This window comes from Sceloporus undulatus, chromosome 6 (genome assembly GCF_019175285.1).
Source record: "Sceloporus undulatus isolate JIND9_A2432 ecotype Alabama chromosome 6, SceUnd_v1.1, whole genome shotgun sequence".
Lineage (NCBI taxonomy): Eukaryota > Metazoa > Chordata > Lepidosauria > Squamata > Phrynosomatidae > Sceloporus > Sceloporus undulatus.
Genome location: NC_056527.1, coordinates 153,261,377 through 153,277,279, shown reverse-complemented (window position 1 = coordinate 153,277,279; position 15,903 = coordinate 153,261,377). Strand labels below are relative to the sequence as shown.

General features: G+C 42.4%; 1 protein-coding gene across 1 annotated transcript in view; it reads left to right on the top strand.

Annotated features, from left to right (window-relative positions):
• SEMA7A (semaphorin 7A (John Milton Hagen blood group)) overlaps positions 1–9,915 on the top strand; it is a 48,711-nt gene extending 38,796 nt beyond the window's left edge. The window contains exons 8-14 of the mRNA XM_042473454.1: positions 243–421; positions 1,262–1,370; positions 2,036–2,219; positions 3,209–3,324; positions 4,096–4,262; positions 5,121–5,194; positions 7,373–9,915. Coding sequence (XP_042329388.1) covers positions 243–421; positions 1,262–1,370; positions 2,036–2,219; positions 3,209–3,324; positions 4,096–4,262; positions 5,121–5,194; positions 7,373–7,743 — 1,200 coding nt within the window. The 3' untranslated portion in view covers positions 7,744–9,915. The remainder of the gene's footprint in view (positions 1–242; positions 422–1,261; positions 1,371–2,035; positions 2,220–3,208; positions 3,325–4,095; positions 4,263–5,120; positions 5,195–7,372) is intronic.
• The last annotated feature ends 5,988 nt before the right edge of the window (positions 9,916–15,903 follow it).

Here is a 15,903-nt window from a genome sequence, read left to right as displayed (position 1 = left end):
ACAAGATCTCTACATACTGATTCTACAGATTAACACAGCTATATCTTTGAAGCAATCAATGAGTCCATTTAATTGGAGGGCCGCTGCGACACCACACAATGAATGCAGTCTGACACCACTTTAATGGTCATGGCTCCATTTTGTGGAATCTCCAATTTTGACTCTGGCAACCCTACCAGGATCTGCTAGTTACCAGCCTCGAGATTAACCTAAGGCTTAGTTTTTTCTTTTCCTCTCTGCAGTCAGACAATGGAGGCCCTGGTTCCATATCTGCATCCATGTGGACAACCTTCCTGAAGGCTACATTGCTCTGTGCGGATAACGTCACGGACCGGCATTTTGACAACCTGCAGGATCTCTTTATTGTTGAATCTCCCATTTGGTCTGAGACAAAGGTTTATGGGGTCTTCTCAAATGAATGGTAAGTGTCTTGTTACTCGGGTTTGGAAGGGACTTTCTCTTTGTCATTGGATGGTTCCTGGTGGTGATGTCTTGAGGACTTGAGGTGCATCAAGGTCAAGACACTGGGGGCCCATCCACATTACAGAATTACAGTGCTATTCACTTTTAACTGCTGTTATAGAATCCAGGATTAGCAGTTCAAGGTGCTTCACCAGACTACAAACCCCAGGATGCCATAGGATGGAACTATGGCTGTTGAAAGGGAATAATGGTGCTATAATTCTATAGTATAAATGGACAGTGGTTCAATGATACAACAATGAAACTGTATACACCACCTCGTTCCATATAATTCAGGGATGGAAACACTTTGGGACTACAACTCCCATAGTACATGACCATAATACCTGACCCTTGGCCATGATGGCTGGGACTTCTAGGAGACAATGTTCAAAACATCTAGAGGACAAAAGTTGACTCACTCATGATAACAGATACAAGAAACATGAACTTGTGTTTATGCTCTCACCTAAATCTGTCTGTCCCTTGAGATCATCAGTACAGAAAAGCTTGGGGAAATTATTTAAAGTTACTTATTGGGACTACAGCTCTAAGAATTCCCCAGATGGGCATAGGGCATGTTTCTGGTGGACCTTGAATTAAAATGGGGGCAAGATTGTGTAACTCTTGCTGTGTGCCACTCCTTTTCTCTTTCACATACTCCATATGAATGGCCCCATGAAGTTGGGCCAAGGGCTGCAGGTTTCCCACCTTTGCTTTAACAGAAAGGCAGGGAGATAAAAGTAAAACAATCCGCATTGCAAAAGTCTAAGCAACTGTTTATTGTTCTTTTCCACAGGAACTATTCAGCGGTCTGTGTCTATACTGTAGACAGCATCACTAAAATCTTCCAAACATCACCCTTCAAAGGCTACAATGGTGAAATACCCACTGTCAGGCCTGGGCAGGTAAGGAACATTGGCCAATGTTAGTGGTTGAAGAGTTTAGGGGTTTAGGAGTGGTTTAGGGTCAGAGAGATCATGTGTTGAACTGAAAAGTGTAGGAACAACTGTATGGACAAGGCATTGGAAGGGTTTTTTGAGTAGAGGGATGTATCATACTTGCCCCAGTTTGCCAATACATGAAATGAGTAAAGGCAAGTTCTACCACTGGAAGTTAAGAGAAATGAAAAAGACAGGGCTTTGTATTACACTATGACTGTCAGGAGCATGAAGAGGAAAATATTGCAAGGTATTGTTTCTGGGACAAAGTTTGGAATTTTGTATTTTTTTTTAAAAGCAATGGAATATTCAAACCTACAGTTTCTTAAAAAATGAAAAGTGCAAGTTGCTAGTCTCCATGGTTTATGAGAGACTAGTAGATGTGCGTACAGTGTTTGGTAGATCAGAGTTTTGAGTATCCATTCCTTTGATCACTGCATAGACCTGAAGTAGGGAACATTTGGCCCTGTAGACCTTTTGGACTATCAACTGCTATCGGCTGTAGCCAGCAGTTTCCATTGAAGGATTGTGTGAGTCCCAAACATTTGGAAGGCCAAAGGTACCCCATCCCATGTATAGTTCTTTTTTATTCAAATCCAATGACATGGACTCTATATCTTTCTGTTCAACAGTGTCTAGAAGGAAATAAAGCAACTCCCACTGCAAGCTTCAGCGTGGCAGACAGCTATCCAGAAATGTCAGAAAAAGTGAAGCAACACGCTGTGTTTTATAGCAAGCATTTTTACCATCAAATTGGAGTCCATCAGGTCCAGGTGGCTGATGAGGAGACCTACAGTGTCCTCTACTTGAGCACAGGTAATATTGAAACTGCCTATAATGTGTTTCAGTATTTCTAGTGTTGTGGGTGAACTCATCAGTTGGCAGCTCAAGCCTGAGATGGTATTGAAGCTGATCGTTTATCTAAAGCAGACATCCTTCAACCTGATATCCTCGATGTGTTTTGGGTTGTAGTTCCCATGAGTCTCAGCTACCATGGCTAATGGTGGGGGGGGAGTTGTGGGAGCTGCGTAACATCAAAAGTGTTTTAACACTTTAAAGCCCTGCATGACTTGGGATCAGCCCATGTGACAATCCGTATCTCTCTATATATAAGCCTGCACAAGATCTGTAGAGGAAGACTTTATCTTGGTCTCCCTATCATCCTAAGAACATCTAGTGTGGACATGAGAGAGAGCTTTCTCAGTAGCTGCTCCCAAGTTATGAAATTCCCTTCTCCACAATGTTTGGTTGACCCCTTCCCTCCTGTTTTTCCACCAAAGAGCGGCGGAGAGAGGAAATGATTTGAAGGGATGTCATATTGAGGAGGGAGCAAGCTTGTTTTCTGCTGCTCCAGAGACTAGGACCCAGAGCAATGGATGCTAGCTAGAGGAAAAGAGATTCCACTTCAACATTAGGAGGAAGTTCCTGACAGTAAGAACTGTTCGACAGTGGAACACACTTCCTTGGAGAGTGGTGGAGTCTACTTCCTTGGAGGTCTTTAAGCAGAGGTTGGATGGCCATCTGTCGGGGATGCTTAGATTGTGAATTCCTGCATGGCAGAAGGGGGTTGGACTGGATGGCCTTTAGGGTCTCTTCCACCTCTACAATTCTATGATTCTATGAGGGTTGAAAAAGAAGGAAGAGTGGAACAACATGTTCTGACAGTTTCTAGTTCTTTGAAATGGAAAATATTGAAACGTTGCCATATTTTCATCTGCTGGTCCATTTGTAACCTTGTGTCACATCCTGCTTTATAATCCTCTTTGTTCCCTTCGTTAATTCTTTCTTCTGTCACTTTTATCTAGACAGAGGAACCATCCATAAAGTCGTCTTGTTACCAAAAGGGGCCATGAACATCCTGGAGATTCAGCCGTTCCGATCTTCAGCTACCATCAAATCTATGACTTTGGACAATGCTAGAGTAAGAAAAGCCTTCGTGTTGTCATTGCTTGTTATCTAACGTGAAATCTCCGGGAGACAGTCAACATGAGGAAAGCCACACATTAGTAAAAGGATACGAGGATATGGAAAAACATTGGTTTGCATGTTTGTGGGCTGGGATGGCCAGGTCACAGAACAAATTGTGTGTAATAAACAAATGAATGTAGAGGAAAAGAACACAGTGGTGCCACTGTGGCTGGATTAGCCAAGCCCAGAGGTCTCAAATGGAAGGGAAGACAAACAGTAATGTCTCCCCTGTTGTTTTATTTTTGGAATAACATTCACTGCCATCACCATTCTTATTTGGTTGGCTGGTGTGAGTGTGACTCTCCCAGTGACAAAATAGGAACAGGAGGATTCCTTTCCTTAGAAATGATTTCCCCCCGCAGAGGTTCAGATCATAAGAGTTGTTCTGGGTCCCATTTTGGAACGAAGGCTGGATATAAATGAAATACGTACACATGTATATATGGGCATGTGCCTTCAAGTGGCCTGTTGGCTTATGGCGACCCCATACATTGGGTTTTCTTAGGCACGGGACACTCAGAGGTGGTTTTGCCAGTTTCTTCCTTTGAAACATATCTGACAGCACCCAGTATTTATTGGTGGGCTTCCATCCAAGTACTGACCAGAGCTGACCCTGCTTATGTTAAGGATTTTTTTTAAAGGAAGATTTTAAAAAAGTAGTCCCTTTATTTTAGTACTTGGAAGAACTTGTTGCAATGATGGCTTGTTTTAATTTCTTTTCCAGAACGAGCTGTTTGTGGCCTCTGGAGATGAGGTGGTTCAACTCCCCATGGATATGTGTGGTGCATATAAGGACAACTGTGAGAGCTGTGTGCTGGCAAGAGATCCCCACTGTGGATGGATCGATGGCACATGTGCTTCAGTTTATGACCATGATCAATATGGAAATAGGTGAGTTCCTGCAATTCATATCACTCCTTACATCTCTTTGAGGCAGAGACAGTCTTGTAATTCGTAACCTCAAATTCTAGCCCTATGTATATGCATGCAGCGGGAGGACAGATAATGCCACCTCAAACAGGATTTGTAGCTTTTTAATATTCTTTTATATGAAAAGTCCCTGTAAGCAGGAAGCAATGAGGTTTAAGCTCTTGCCTATTTTCTGCAGAGCTAACTTTCTACATGCAGGGATTTTTAAAAAACAAACAGCAAGGATGCCATTTAAAAAAAAGTGGCTCTCCAACACTCTGAACTGCAGCCTGATATATTACATTCCACTGTTTCATTCCTCTAATGCTCTTCTACATGTGGAAATCCACCTCTGCCCTTGGGATCAATTCAGTTTATACCCTTTTGCAGAATATATAAGTTTTGGAGCATAAGTTTTAGAGCATAAAATTGAGTGCTATGTATCTATATGTTGTCATTCTGCCCTCCTTTCATATCACTCTCTAGGCAGAAGTCATAATGCCTGTTGTGAATGTCTTCCAAAATAATTCTAGTTCCCTTCATTAGAAACACAGTTATCAGCAGCATGAACCCATACTTTCCCTGTTCTGTTTTCTAATCTCGGTAACATTTTCTAAGCCAGTTATGTCCCAGCATTTCATTTCACAGCCAAATTTATTATCGGTTTAGACAGCCAACGTCATTTTGTGTTGGACCTTCAGTCTGTTTTAGATAAAATAATCAAATGCATACAGCTGCATGAATAGGCATTCTCTGGAAACCACACAGCCTGTCTTCAGATGGCTTGCTTGAATCTTTTAGATACTTACATTTGTATAATGTTTTATCCTCTCTTTTTAGGAAACTGTTGCAGGCTCTAACTCATGACGTCCCTTCGGATATTTGTTCATCTGCACACTACAGCAACACAGAAGGTAGCATTCCAGGATAAACCATATATATATCTCCTCTTAGAGGCAGTGTGGCGTTGTTGTTTGAGTGAAGGACTCTGGTAGATCAGGGTTCAAATCTCTACTCAACTCATGCGTGGCAAGTCAAACTCTCTGTCTCAGAGGAAGGCAGTGGCAAGCCTCCTTGGATTAAATTTGGCTGAGAAAACCCTAGGATAGGTTCATCATATGTTGGAGTTGACTTGAAGGCACATAACTTCATATCTTATCCTCCACCACCCCAAGAACTGAGATCAGGTTAGAGATCACTGGTGTAGAAAACTGGTTTGACCCAGTTTAAGGTAGGTTAGGCAGTTGTGGTGGGCACATGGGCTAACTTTCTGCCCTCTGACCCTCCTGGGCTGCCAGAAATGCAAAATAAGAAACAAGAAGTGGCCACAAATCTACTTCTAGTTTTGAAAATGGATATTTTTGATGTTAACCAGTGCAAGGGACCCCTGCAACCAATTTCCCCTCCCAAGCTTCTAGGAAAGGCAAATCCACCATCTCTTTGCCAGAAAATGAGTGGCACAGGGGCTTGCTATGCTCTTCTAATGACATTTTCTTTCAGTCCCCAAATTTCTAGTCTTTCAGTAACTTCAAAGTTCAGTTGAGCATATAGAAATTTAGAAATTAGTTTTAGGCACCTAGAGAAAAGGAGCAGGGAAAGTGAACACAGCAAACAGACGAGGTGTGAATTATTTTTAGTGCCACACACTGCAATGCTAGAAGTTTAGGGATTCAATTCTTTTTGCTACATCAATTTCATAGGACTCCTAATATTATAAGAATGGGAGCGGGGGGGAATAATTTTCCCTCCATGGAGGTATACCTTCGTGGTACAGGTTGTCTGGACGGTCTGAGGAGCACAAAAACCATCTTGAAGGGGGCCAAATGTGGTTTGCCTACCCTAGCTTTACGGTGTGCCTCTATTTAGCTCTTTGGGAAGAACGGGGAAGAAAGGAGAGGTGGTTTTTGCCTCTTCCTTTTGACCCATTGCAGGAGGAGGCAGTACAAACAAGGCAATGGTTGTTGTGTTTTCTGTAAAGAAGTTGCAGGAAGTAAAAACACATCTGCTTTTTTCCATGGGGAAGAGAAGAGAAAAGAGGATTTTGCTAAAAGAGGAAGAGAGTGCCACTCAATACAATGCTACATTGCAGTGAAAGAAAGAAAAAAAATATATTACTGAGTGGGTTAGGATTCAGAGATATAGCCAGGTTAGTCTGTAATATCAGTATTCACCTTTGAGACTAACTGTGCAAAAGATGTTGTAGCATAAACCTTTCTAGATTTAGTCTAAGAGGGATGTTGGTATGCAAGAGCCCTTTGCATACTTAGTCTAGTATGCAAAGGGATCTTGTAGCACCTTTGAAACTAACTGAGAGAAAGATGTTGTAGCATAAGCTTTTTTAGACTTGGGCCTCATTCCCACTTACAGATAAATCGGTGTGCGATCCAAATTGATGAATCAATTCAACAGCAGAGCGTTCTTCCCATTCCATTTGCCCTGATCAAAATAACAACTTGTGATTCCCATTCACCAATGAATTGATTCAAAATGACTCGGTTCCAGCCCACCAAAGGGAAAATTTGAATCGATTCCGATCCACTTGTGGTTCACACTTGTGTGGAATCGATTTATCAAAAAAGAAGCGGAAAAATCAACGTCAAAAAGACGCGGGTTAAATGGGTCTAGAGCATGACTCCCATTTGGAATCACTTCAGCAATACGGATGAAGTGGGAACCATGGTCGTCTGAGCCGGTTCAAACCGATTCATGATCCACTTTAAAGGTACTGGAAATGAGGCCTTGGTTTACTTCTCAGATGAATGGAGTGAATCCACAATTTTTGTAATTCTATGGCTATTCCTACAATCTGATCATAAAGAACTTTCCTGGTTCATTCCATGCATCTGAGGAAATAGACCAAGTCTATAAAAGCTTATGCTACACCATCTTTGCAAGCCTGGCTGCTGACTTAAGTACCTATGTATAGTTATGGTTAGAAGCAACACATAGGATTAGATGTGCTGATGGTCTGACCTTGGAAAGTTGTTAGGTTCACACTGCTTTCCTGGCAGCCAGGATTGTTGTTTTATTCAGGGAGTGTACATAGCAAAGGCGGCCATTTTGCTATTGACTTTTCCTTCCTTCCCACCCAGGAAAGGACACCATTCCCCATGACATCCCATTGCTGCCACAGGCCCGCTATTACCTGAACTGCTCTGCCAAGTCTCACCATGCCGATTATACTTGGTTCCATAATGACCAGAATGTTACGCATTGTAGCTCTGGCCACCATCATTGCATCCACTTCATAAAGAACATGACAGATGACCTCTATGGGAACTATTTCTGCATTTCCCAGGAAGGTTGGTTTAGAGAGATACTTATGACTGAGAATCTGGTCAAGCCCACTCCTGAGACAATGCTGTTCAGGAGCTCGCTACCAACGGATTGGGCCATCAAAGCATCTTTATCCTCCTGGCTAAACCTGCTGAACATGGTATTGGTTGTCTTGATCATCTGGTAAAGAATGACCGTCTGGCTTCCTGTTGGCATTAGTGATCACACAGTGCCTGGTATATCTGTCACTTCCTCTTCATTTTTATGGTTCAGAAGCTATTTTTCATCTCAGTAGCAGGTTGTTTTTGCACAGCTTGGAGGAAGTCTCTCACTGCATGCGGCAAGCCAGAGTTTGGAGAAGGTCTGCGTAATCATCTGCAAGGGTCATGTTCTGGATGGTTGGGTTTTGGGACCCATGGAAGCTGACTGTTTGCTTTCATGGGCCAGACAGGGGTATGTGGTGGTTCAGATGAAGTAGAAAGTAAGGCCCAGAACAGTGGGTTGAACACCATTGGCAATCAAAGTCAGAGAGTTCAAAATCTGCTTGCTAAATATGAGGTTCCTCAGAGCGAGTATCAATTTCTGAGGCTTAGACTTGATGGCCACAGGAAAGTAGCTGATGTTAACCATGCATGGCCTACTCCAAAGGTGGAGAACATATATTCCCATCTGGGTATGTAACTGCAGTTCCTATGAGCCTTAGGCAGGGGACAAAGGGGACAAATACTGGAAATTTCAATCCAGCAACATCTCAAGGACCACACAAATCCCATTTCCATTTTTTAAGAATCCTCGTCCATTGATGTTCTACATTTGCAAAGGAATGGGCATGTACTTGGGATCTCTAAATAAAACTAACTTACTTTAAGTGATTCCCAGTATGTATTTTAATGCATTTAAGCATCTTGCTGGATGAACGTAAGATTTCATCTGCAAGAATATTGATAAATGTTGACAAATGCTAGGTGGTCCACTGAAAATTGGTCAGTGGGGAATTTAGAGGCAAGTTCCTTTTTTGGAGTACAATTCCCAGAATCCCCTAGGCTAGTGGTTCCCAACCTTTGGTTCACCATTTGTTTTCGACTTCACATCTTGGAAGCTCCAGCCAACTTGGCCAACATTCAAGAATTATGGGAGCTGAAGTCCAAGATATCTGGAGGATCAAAGTTTGGGACCCACTAGGCAGCATGTCCAGTGACCATACTACCTTGGGGAGTCCAGGCCAAGAGTTGTAGTCAAAAAAAGGAATTTTCTCCAAGTTCTGGCCAGTAGTCCATCAGTAGATCATCCCTTGCCCACTGCTCTTCTATCTTGTCCATTCACAGATCTTTGCTTGTCCGTGTGGCAAATAGTCCTTCTAGCCTACTGTTGTTGGCTGTGCAACTTCCTGACCTTCTGCTTGTGTGTTAGAGCAGGCACTGAGCTCAGGGGAAGCTTTCCATGCAGATAGGTCACAGATGTTCGGAAGTCCTTTGTTTTGTTTCAATAGTGGAAGGATATTTATTTATTTATTGTATTTTATACATATATTTTATAAAAAGAAATCCTGACCAATTCTCTGGGGGAAAACCAAATGCTTAGGGCAGTGCTACGGGTGATGGAAAGTGTATACAAAGAATAAAATGTTCATGAAAATGCAGATGCGCTCAGATGCAACCGACCAACAAACCCAAAATCCCATTGGCTGCAAACTGCTTATTGTACTATGTATTGAACATTATTCCAAGCCTTTGTCTCAATGCTAGTATGAATATGTACAGATGAAACATGAAAGGGGAGATCAAAACCCCATCTGCCATATAATCGGACCTGTTAGCTTTCCAGCAGAGCATACCCTTTGGAGTGGGACTTTCAGTGCATATCATCTCAGATTTAATTCCTGGCCTCTCCAGTGTGGACTGCCACCGGAGATCCAATGCTGGTTCTGCTTGGATGCCCCAGAGCCATGCTTGTATTTTACAGATGTTTAAATCACACTTTGGATTATCCTTTGGCCCACTGTGTTATGTCTCCATCCTTGAAAGTGCCTGTCTGAAAATAAGCTGTGAATATTATGCGTTCTCTTTGGAGAAGCAGTCGAAGGGGTCTTTCCGCATCCCTTTGCTTTCCAAGCCAAGGAGACGCTCCTGTTGCACTACAATTTTTAACATGTCGTTTTGAACGTTTTGAAAGACATTCCAATGGGTTTCCTTGTCTATTTTGTTGTATTCCCTTCATGCACTTTAAATGAATGTGTACATTATTAATGAAGAGGGAGGGATGATGTATTGTCACATGTTTCTCTTTTGCCTCGCGATGACGTTTTAGCAAGAATGTTTTCAAAACATGCTTTTTAAATAAATAAGTTTTTCAAAATCGGTTGCGTTGCAGATTGATGTTCCTTTGACAGATGCGCATGGTTGCTGAGTGGGAAATTGTAGGGTCATTTAAGTTTCCCAAGCTTCAGCCTTCATTAAGGAAACAAAATATTTAAATATCAAACATGTCCAAGCCAAGCCTATTCGGGTCTAGCTTTAAATTGGCAGAGTAGCAGAAATGTGCCTTTGACTTTGTCCCTAAGAACAGAGATTGATTCATAAACAACACATGTAGGCTTGAAGTTGAAACAAAAGTTTACTGTAAATCTATATTTACATAGAAGCTAGTGAATAGTTCAGGTTAAGAAGAAATATTTATCTCAAAGTTGAGAAAAGAGGAAGATGGAAAAATGTAGTCCAGTTGAAAATGTTTTAGAGAGAGTGTCTGTTAGTCTCAAAGGAGGAGTGACCTAAGTCACATGGTGAGAGAGAGGAGTTTACATGCAGGAAATCCCTATCTATGGCAATTCACTGGGAGGTATAGGAAGATAATATTTTAATGTTTGACATTAAGATCTGGGGGTGAAGGGATGGGAAGAAGCAGCAGGGCTTTGTGAAGGCTGTGGGCTTTTTATCATGCCATGATCATAAAGCACCTCTAGTTTTTGGGAGGACTTTGAGGGATCAAGGGAACCAAACTACTGAATTTTTAAGTGGTTTTGGACAATTCTGGCCTTTTGTTTGGCCAAAAAGTGCCTGCCAGTCAATCTGAATTTAAAAAAAAAATTGAGGGTCTGGGTAATATATCTCTGACTCACATCTGACTACATCTCTGGATGTAGGGAACCACAGGGGAACTGTGGCACAAAAAGGGAAACTTTCACAACAGGCCTTTCTAATCTGTGGCTGGAAACCCAGTCATGTGGGAGTGTCAGGGTTGTGCGCATAATACCAAGCAGAGTCACCAATGACTATGCACCAGGAGCACCTGCTTTCAAAAAACACATACGTTCCCAGTGTGTATGCTCCACAGATAGCAGCAGTTGTCTCATGGGGCTGGGCCAGGGATAGGGAAATGATCTGGCACACATGAACACTGCATGCCTTTCCTTAAACTCATGTTGGTGGTGGTGGATTTTTTTTTTTTTTTGTTTAAGTCAAAGTGCATCAGAAAAGAATTGCTGGATCAGACTGAGAGTTCGGAGCTTATCGCCTGTTTTATTAATTCGGCTTGCCTCTCCCGGTTTAAATTTCAATTTGGGCTGATTCCTGATCTTATCAGAAGGTTTTGTTGCCGAATTTGCCACCCGGCTGCATCCCTGCTTCCAGGAGTGCTCTGCGTGGCTCTTTTCAGATTCAGGAGTTTTCCGGCTTAAAATCAGTAGAATAGAATAGAAATTTTATTTTTACCTGCCTCTCCAACTGGAGACAGTAAAATCTAACAATAAAACAGTAAAATACAACAAAGAAGTAAAATACCATAAAATACAACAATACAGAACCCGCTATCCCTCCCTCCAACTAACAACCTATACTTCACAAAACAATAATAAAATAGCATCTAAATTATTTAAAACAAGCAAACGACAAATTGATGGGCATCGTGGGTTCTCCGTATGATAGTCCATGTCAGTGAGTGATCAGGTGAGTTACTAAGGGAAGGCCTGTCGGAAGAGATCCATCTTGACAGCCTTTTAAAAGCTATATAATATTCCGGATCTCTTCTGACAAGCCATTCCATAATGGCCACATGGAGCGCACCTGGAAATGGGGATGCACCCGGGCTGTAGTCGGGTGGCAAATTTGGTGGCAAAAACCTTCTGATAAGATCAGGATGCAGCCTGAATTGAAATTTAAACTGGGAGAGGTAAGCCATATTAAAAAACCAAGAGATAAGCTCCTTCATCTCATTTGTGGTAGAGTGACTGTGGTCTTTTCAGGGCATACTCTCCAATACTTCTGAATGGGCAGGGACAGACTCAATTAATTGACTACCATTCCACTTTTTCACCCGCTTCCAAAAAGTCCCACTTTCTCTCCTCTCCTCCCACATCCCACCTTTGGCCTCAGCTTATTGTTGTTGCTACAATTTGAATTCAGAATGCAAAAGGAAAAGTAACTCGAGAGACAGTAGTGGAGAGTAGTGGGTGGAATCTTCTCCTTCCCAGGAGGCTCAGGCAAAAGAAATTGCTGCAGCCTTTCTTAGCTGGTTTGTTCTTTCTCACAAATAATTTTTGTCATCTTGATCTTACTCTGATGTTGCTTAGCTCCATGTATCTTGGTTTTCATCCGCAAAATGTTGGGAGCAAAAATTTTTGATGGTTGCTCCCATGCTGTGCAATTCCCTTCCATGGGAGGCCAACATGGCTCTCTCTCTCTCTCTGCCCTTCTTTTCCTGGTGGGCAAAGACTTTTCAGGTTGAACAAGCATTTAATGATAATAAATCGGTTGCAGAGAATTGCTTCTATGGGGACTGTGTGCTGTATCTTTAAATTCATTGCTATGTTTTTCAGCAAGACATGCCAGATGTGCCCCACACAGATCCTGGTGTATGTGTGTGTTGTCAGCATTCGGAGGCACATGTCATATGGCCAGATCAAGATGGCTACTGGGTTGGATTTTTTAGCAGTATATTTCACCTGCATCTTGGCCTTGGGATTCATTCCTATTCCTGGCATGCATCAAGTCCTTGTTTGGAGCAAAGCTCCTCAAGCCATTGTCTCACTTGTTTATTGTGTTTCAGAGTTCCTGTTGGTATTATAAGCAACACAAACAAGAAGAGGCTGAAATAGCATCATCATTGTTGGAAGGGCTGCTCAAGGTTTTTTTTTGTCCTTCCACACAATAACCTGCCAGATGATGTCTCCATAATCACAGTGACCTTGTTCACTGCTGGCAGTTCCTCTCATAGCTAAGAGAACCTTGGGTCTCTGACTCCAAAATATCTGAGGAGCCAAAGGAAAGTTTCCCAACTCCACTGTTCGGCAGCTACAAATTTCTTGTAGCTGCAACTACATGACCTTTAGGGATCCCAGATCTTAGGGCCTTGGCCCTTTTCTCTGTTTTTCAAGGTGATGAGGAGGCAGGGTTGCCACTGAAAACTGGAGAGGCCTCTTGTACCTTTAATGGTTGTTCAGAAGAGGGGATTTCACCAGATGTTGCTGGTCATGCAACCAGGTAGCAAGTAACACCTGCTGAAATGTTCTCTTCTACAAAGCCAATGAAGGTAGTAGACCTGTTTCCAGTTTGCACTCTGGCTACCGTAATTTAGAGAAATCGTAGGGTGAGAGCATTATCTTGAAATTATACACACAAACACACACACTACATCTTCTTATATATCCTCCAACCGTCTTGATTTGGCAGGGGATTAATCCAATTAATCATCTGTTTCACTTTTTTAGCTGATTTTAAAATGTCCCAGTTTCTCTCTCCTGCTCATATTTTCTCCTATCGTCCTCAGCTTCCTTCAATTGCTACAAATGGAGCTCAAAGTGCAAAGATAAGTGTGCCCTCAAATAGGCATGTTTATTCACCAGTTGAAGAAATAGTGACAATGGCTGCTCAAAAATCATTAGCTTGCGTTTTCATTAGTTAGCATTAATTAGCACAATTAATTCATTAATTGTGGCAAGAAAGGGGCTTGTGGGATGAAGTCCTTGAATACATTGTATGTTAGATTTAGCTTCCAACGTTGAATCTGTATTCTTGGTTCATTGATTGAATTATATGGGCCATTTGCCTTTACTGTACGTCCAAAAGCTAGGAAGGGAGACTATTTGGATATGCAAGTCTGACTTTAAAAATGCTTGGTTTGTTGCCATCTCCCAGTATCTGTTGCCAGAGATGGCTGCCTAATTTTGCCTAAAGTTAGGTCTGGACCTGGATGTGGAGCTCTGCTGGCGTCAGCTTCTTGCATGGTTTGAAATTTTGGAAATTCACTTCCAGCGGTTGCACCAGACAATGGCACTCGACTCTTGGAGGAGTTCTTGTAAGTGAAGGCGGTAGTGAGCACTGACTCACACATCACTTTGGATGAATAAGAAAGAGGTTATACTCCCATTATCAATAGTTCCCTTGTCTTTCCTGTGGGATGCTTGCCTTATACACAGAAACTCCGGGGTGTGGGATAATAAGACTAATAATGGAGACATTCCACCTCCTCATCCACTGCCTCCTTACACAATGCCCTTTGCAGGCATTCCACAGCTGTTGGGCAAGAAACCACCGTCTCCTCTTTATTCCTCCTTTTTTTTCTCTTCATAGAATTAGGACTTGTAGGTGTAGAGTTTCCGACTATTTAGAAAGAAGGACTGGCTGGCGGGTCCTAGATCAATGGGACAAGAACCCACTCTTCTAGTCTGATCAAAAATGGAGTTATCCAAGGTGTTGAACCTTATCCTCAGCTCTCTTATTGAAACCAAGAAGAAATTAATATTCTATGAATTGTTTGTTTGGATGACAACTCCAATGCTGGCTGGAAAGTTCTGGGAAGTGTACTCACCTATAAAACCCTATACGGCTTGGGTCTGGACTATTGGAAAGACCGTATTTCCCCATACAAGCCCATAAGACCTTTAAGATCATCAAGGGAAGGCTTTCTCTTGGTCCCACCACAGTCGCATACTCATTTGGTGAGGACATCTGGAGCAAACCTCGGTGGTTGCTCCCAACCTCAGGAACTCCCTTCCATGGAAGGTTAGGCTGGCCATCTTCACGCTTTCCTTTTGCTGGCGTTTAATACGTAATCACTTTCAGGTGGGCCCTTTATTGGTGTGTGCTTGCTTTGTTTATGTTTTTAACGTTTGCATTTTTTTCCAGCATAATTTAATAATGTTTTGTTGTGTCCAGTTCTGGGCACCACAATTTAAAAAGGATGTTGAGAAACTGAAGCGTGTCCAAAGGAGGGTAACTAAAATGGTGAAGGGTCTGGAAACCACGCCCTGTGAGGAACAACTTAGGGAGCTGTGGATGCCCAATTTAAATATTTGAAGGGATGTCATATTGAGGAGGGAACAAGCTTGTTTTCTGCTGCTCCAGAGACTAGGACCAGGAACAATGGATGCAAGCTACAGGACAAGAGATTCCAGCTCAACATTAGGAGAACTTCCTGACAGTAAGGGCTGTTCGATAGTGGAACAAACTCCCTCCAAGTGTAGTGGAGTCTCCTTCCTTGGAGGTTTTTAAACAGAGGCTGGATGGCCATCTGTCGGAGATGCTTTGATTGAGATTTCATGCATGGCAGGGGGTTGGACTGGATGGCCCTTGTGGTCTCTTCCAACTCTATGATTCTATGATTCTATGATTTTTTAAACTAGTTCCTCTTTTTAGCAGGTGGTTTACCAGGGTTCGAATCCCTGCTCTGGCCCAGAAACCCAATGGGTGACCCTGGGCAAGTCACACTCTCTCGGCCTCAGGGGAAAGCAATGCCAAACCAGCTCTGAATAAAACTTACAGGAAAACAGTAAACTAGAGCAGCCATATTTCTGATTGTAGAGTCAGGGTTCTGATCTTCCAGGTGTTTCCGCCAATGGGAAGTGACCTTAATCTTTCCAAGACGAACAGGAAACAATAGAATAAAATCTATTGTATCTAGGAGGGCTAATGTATCTAGGAGGGCTATAAGGACATATTAAATTATTGTTAGCCTAGTGATGTCAGCAGGAAGGAGATCCTTGACTTTGAATTGCCTTTAGAGGAAAAGGTATTGGAAAAGAAAAAGGAAGAGGAACTGATAAAGCAGACATCAAGAAAATGGGCACTTAACCAAGAGTTATGAATATGAATACGGGCAGAGACCCAGAACATTAAAGTGCAGACAAAGGAGTAGACACTCCTATCTTCTATTTTGCCAAGTGGGCTGCATCCGCACTGCAAAAATAATCCGGCTTGACACCACTTTTACGGCCATGGCTCACTGCTATGGAATTCTGGGAACTGTAGTTGGTTGTGGCACCAGAGCAAAAATTTTAAATGACCACAAGCCACTTTGAATCCCGTTGGGGACAAAGGCGGCATATATATTCAATAAATAATATAAATCTGCGATC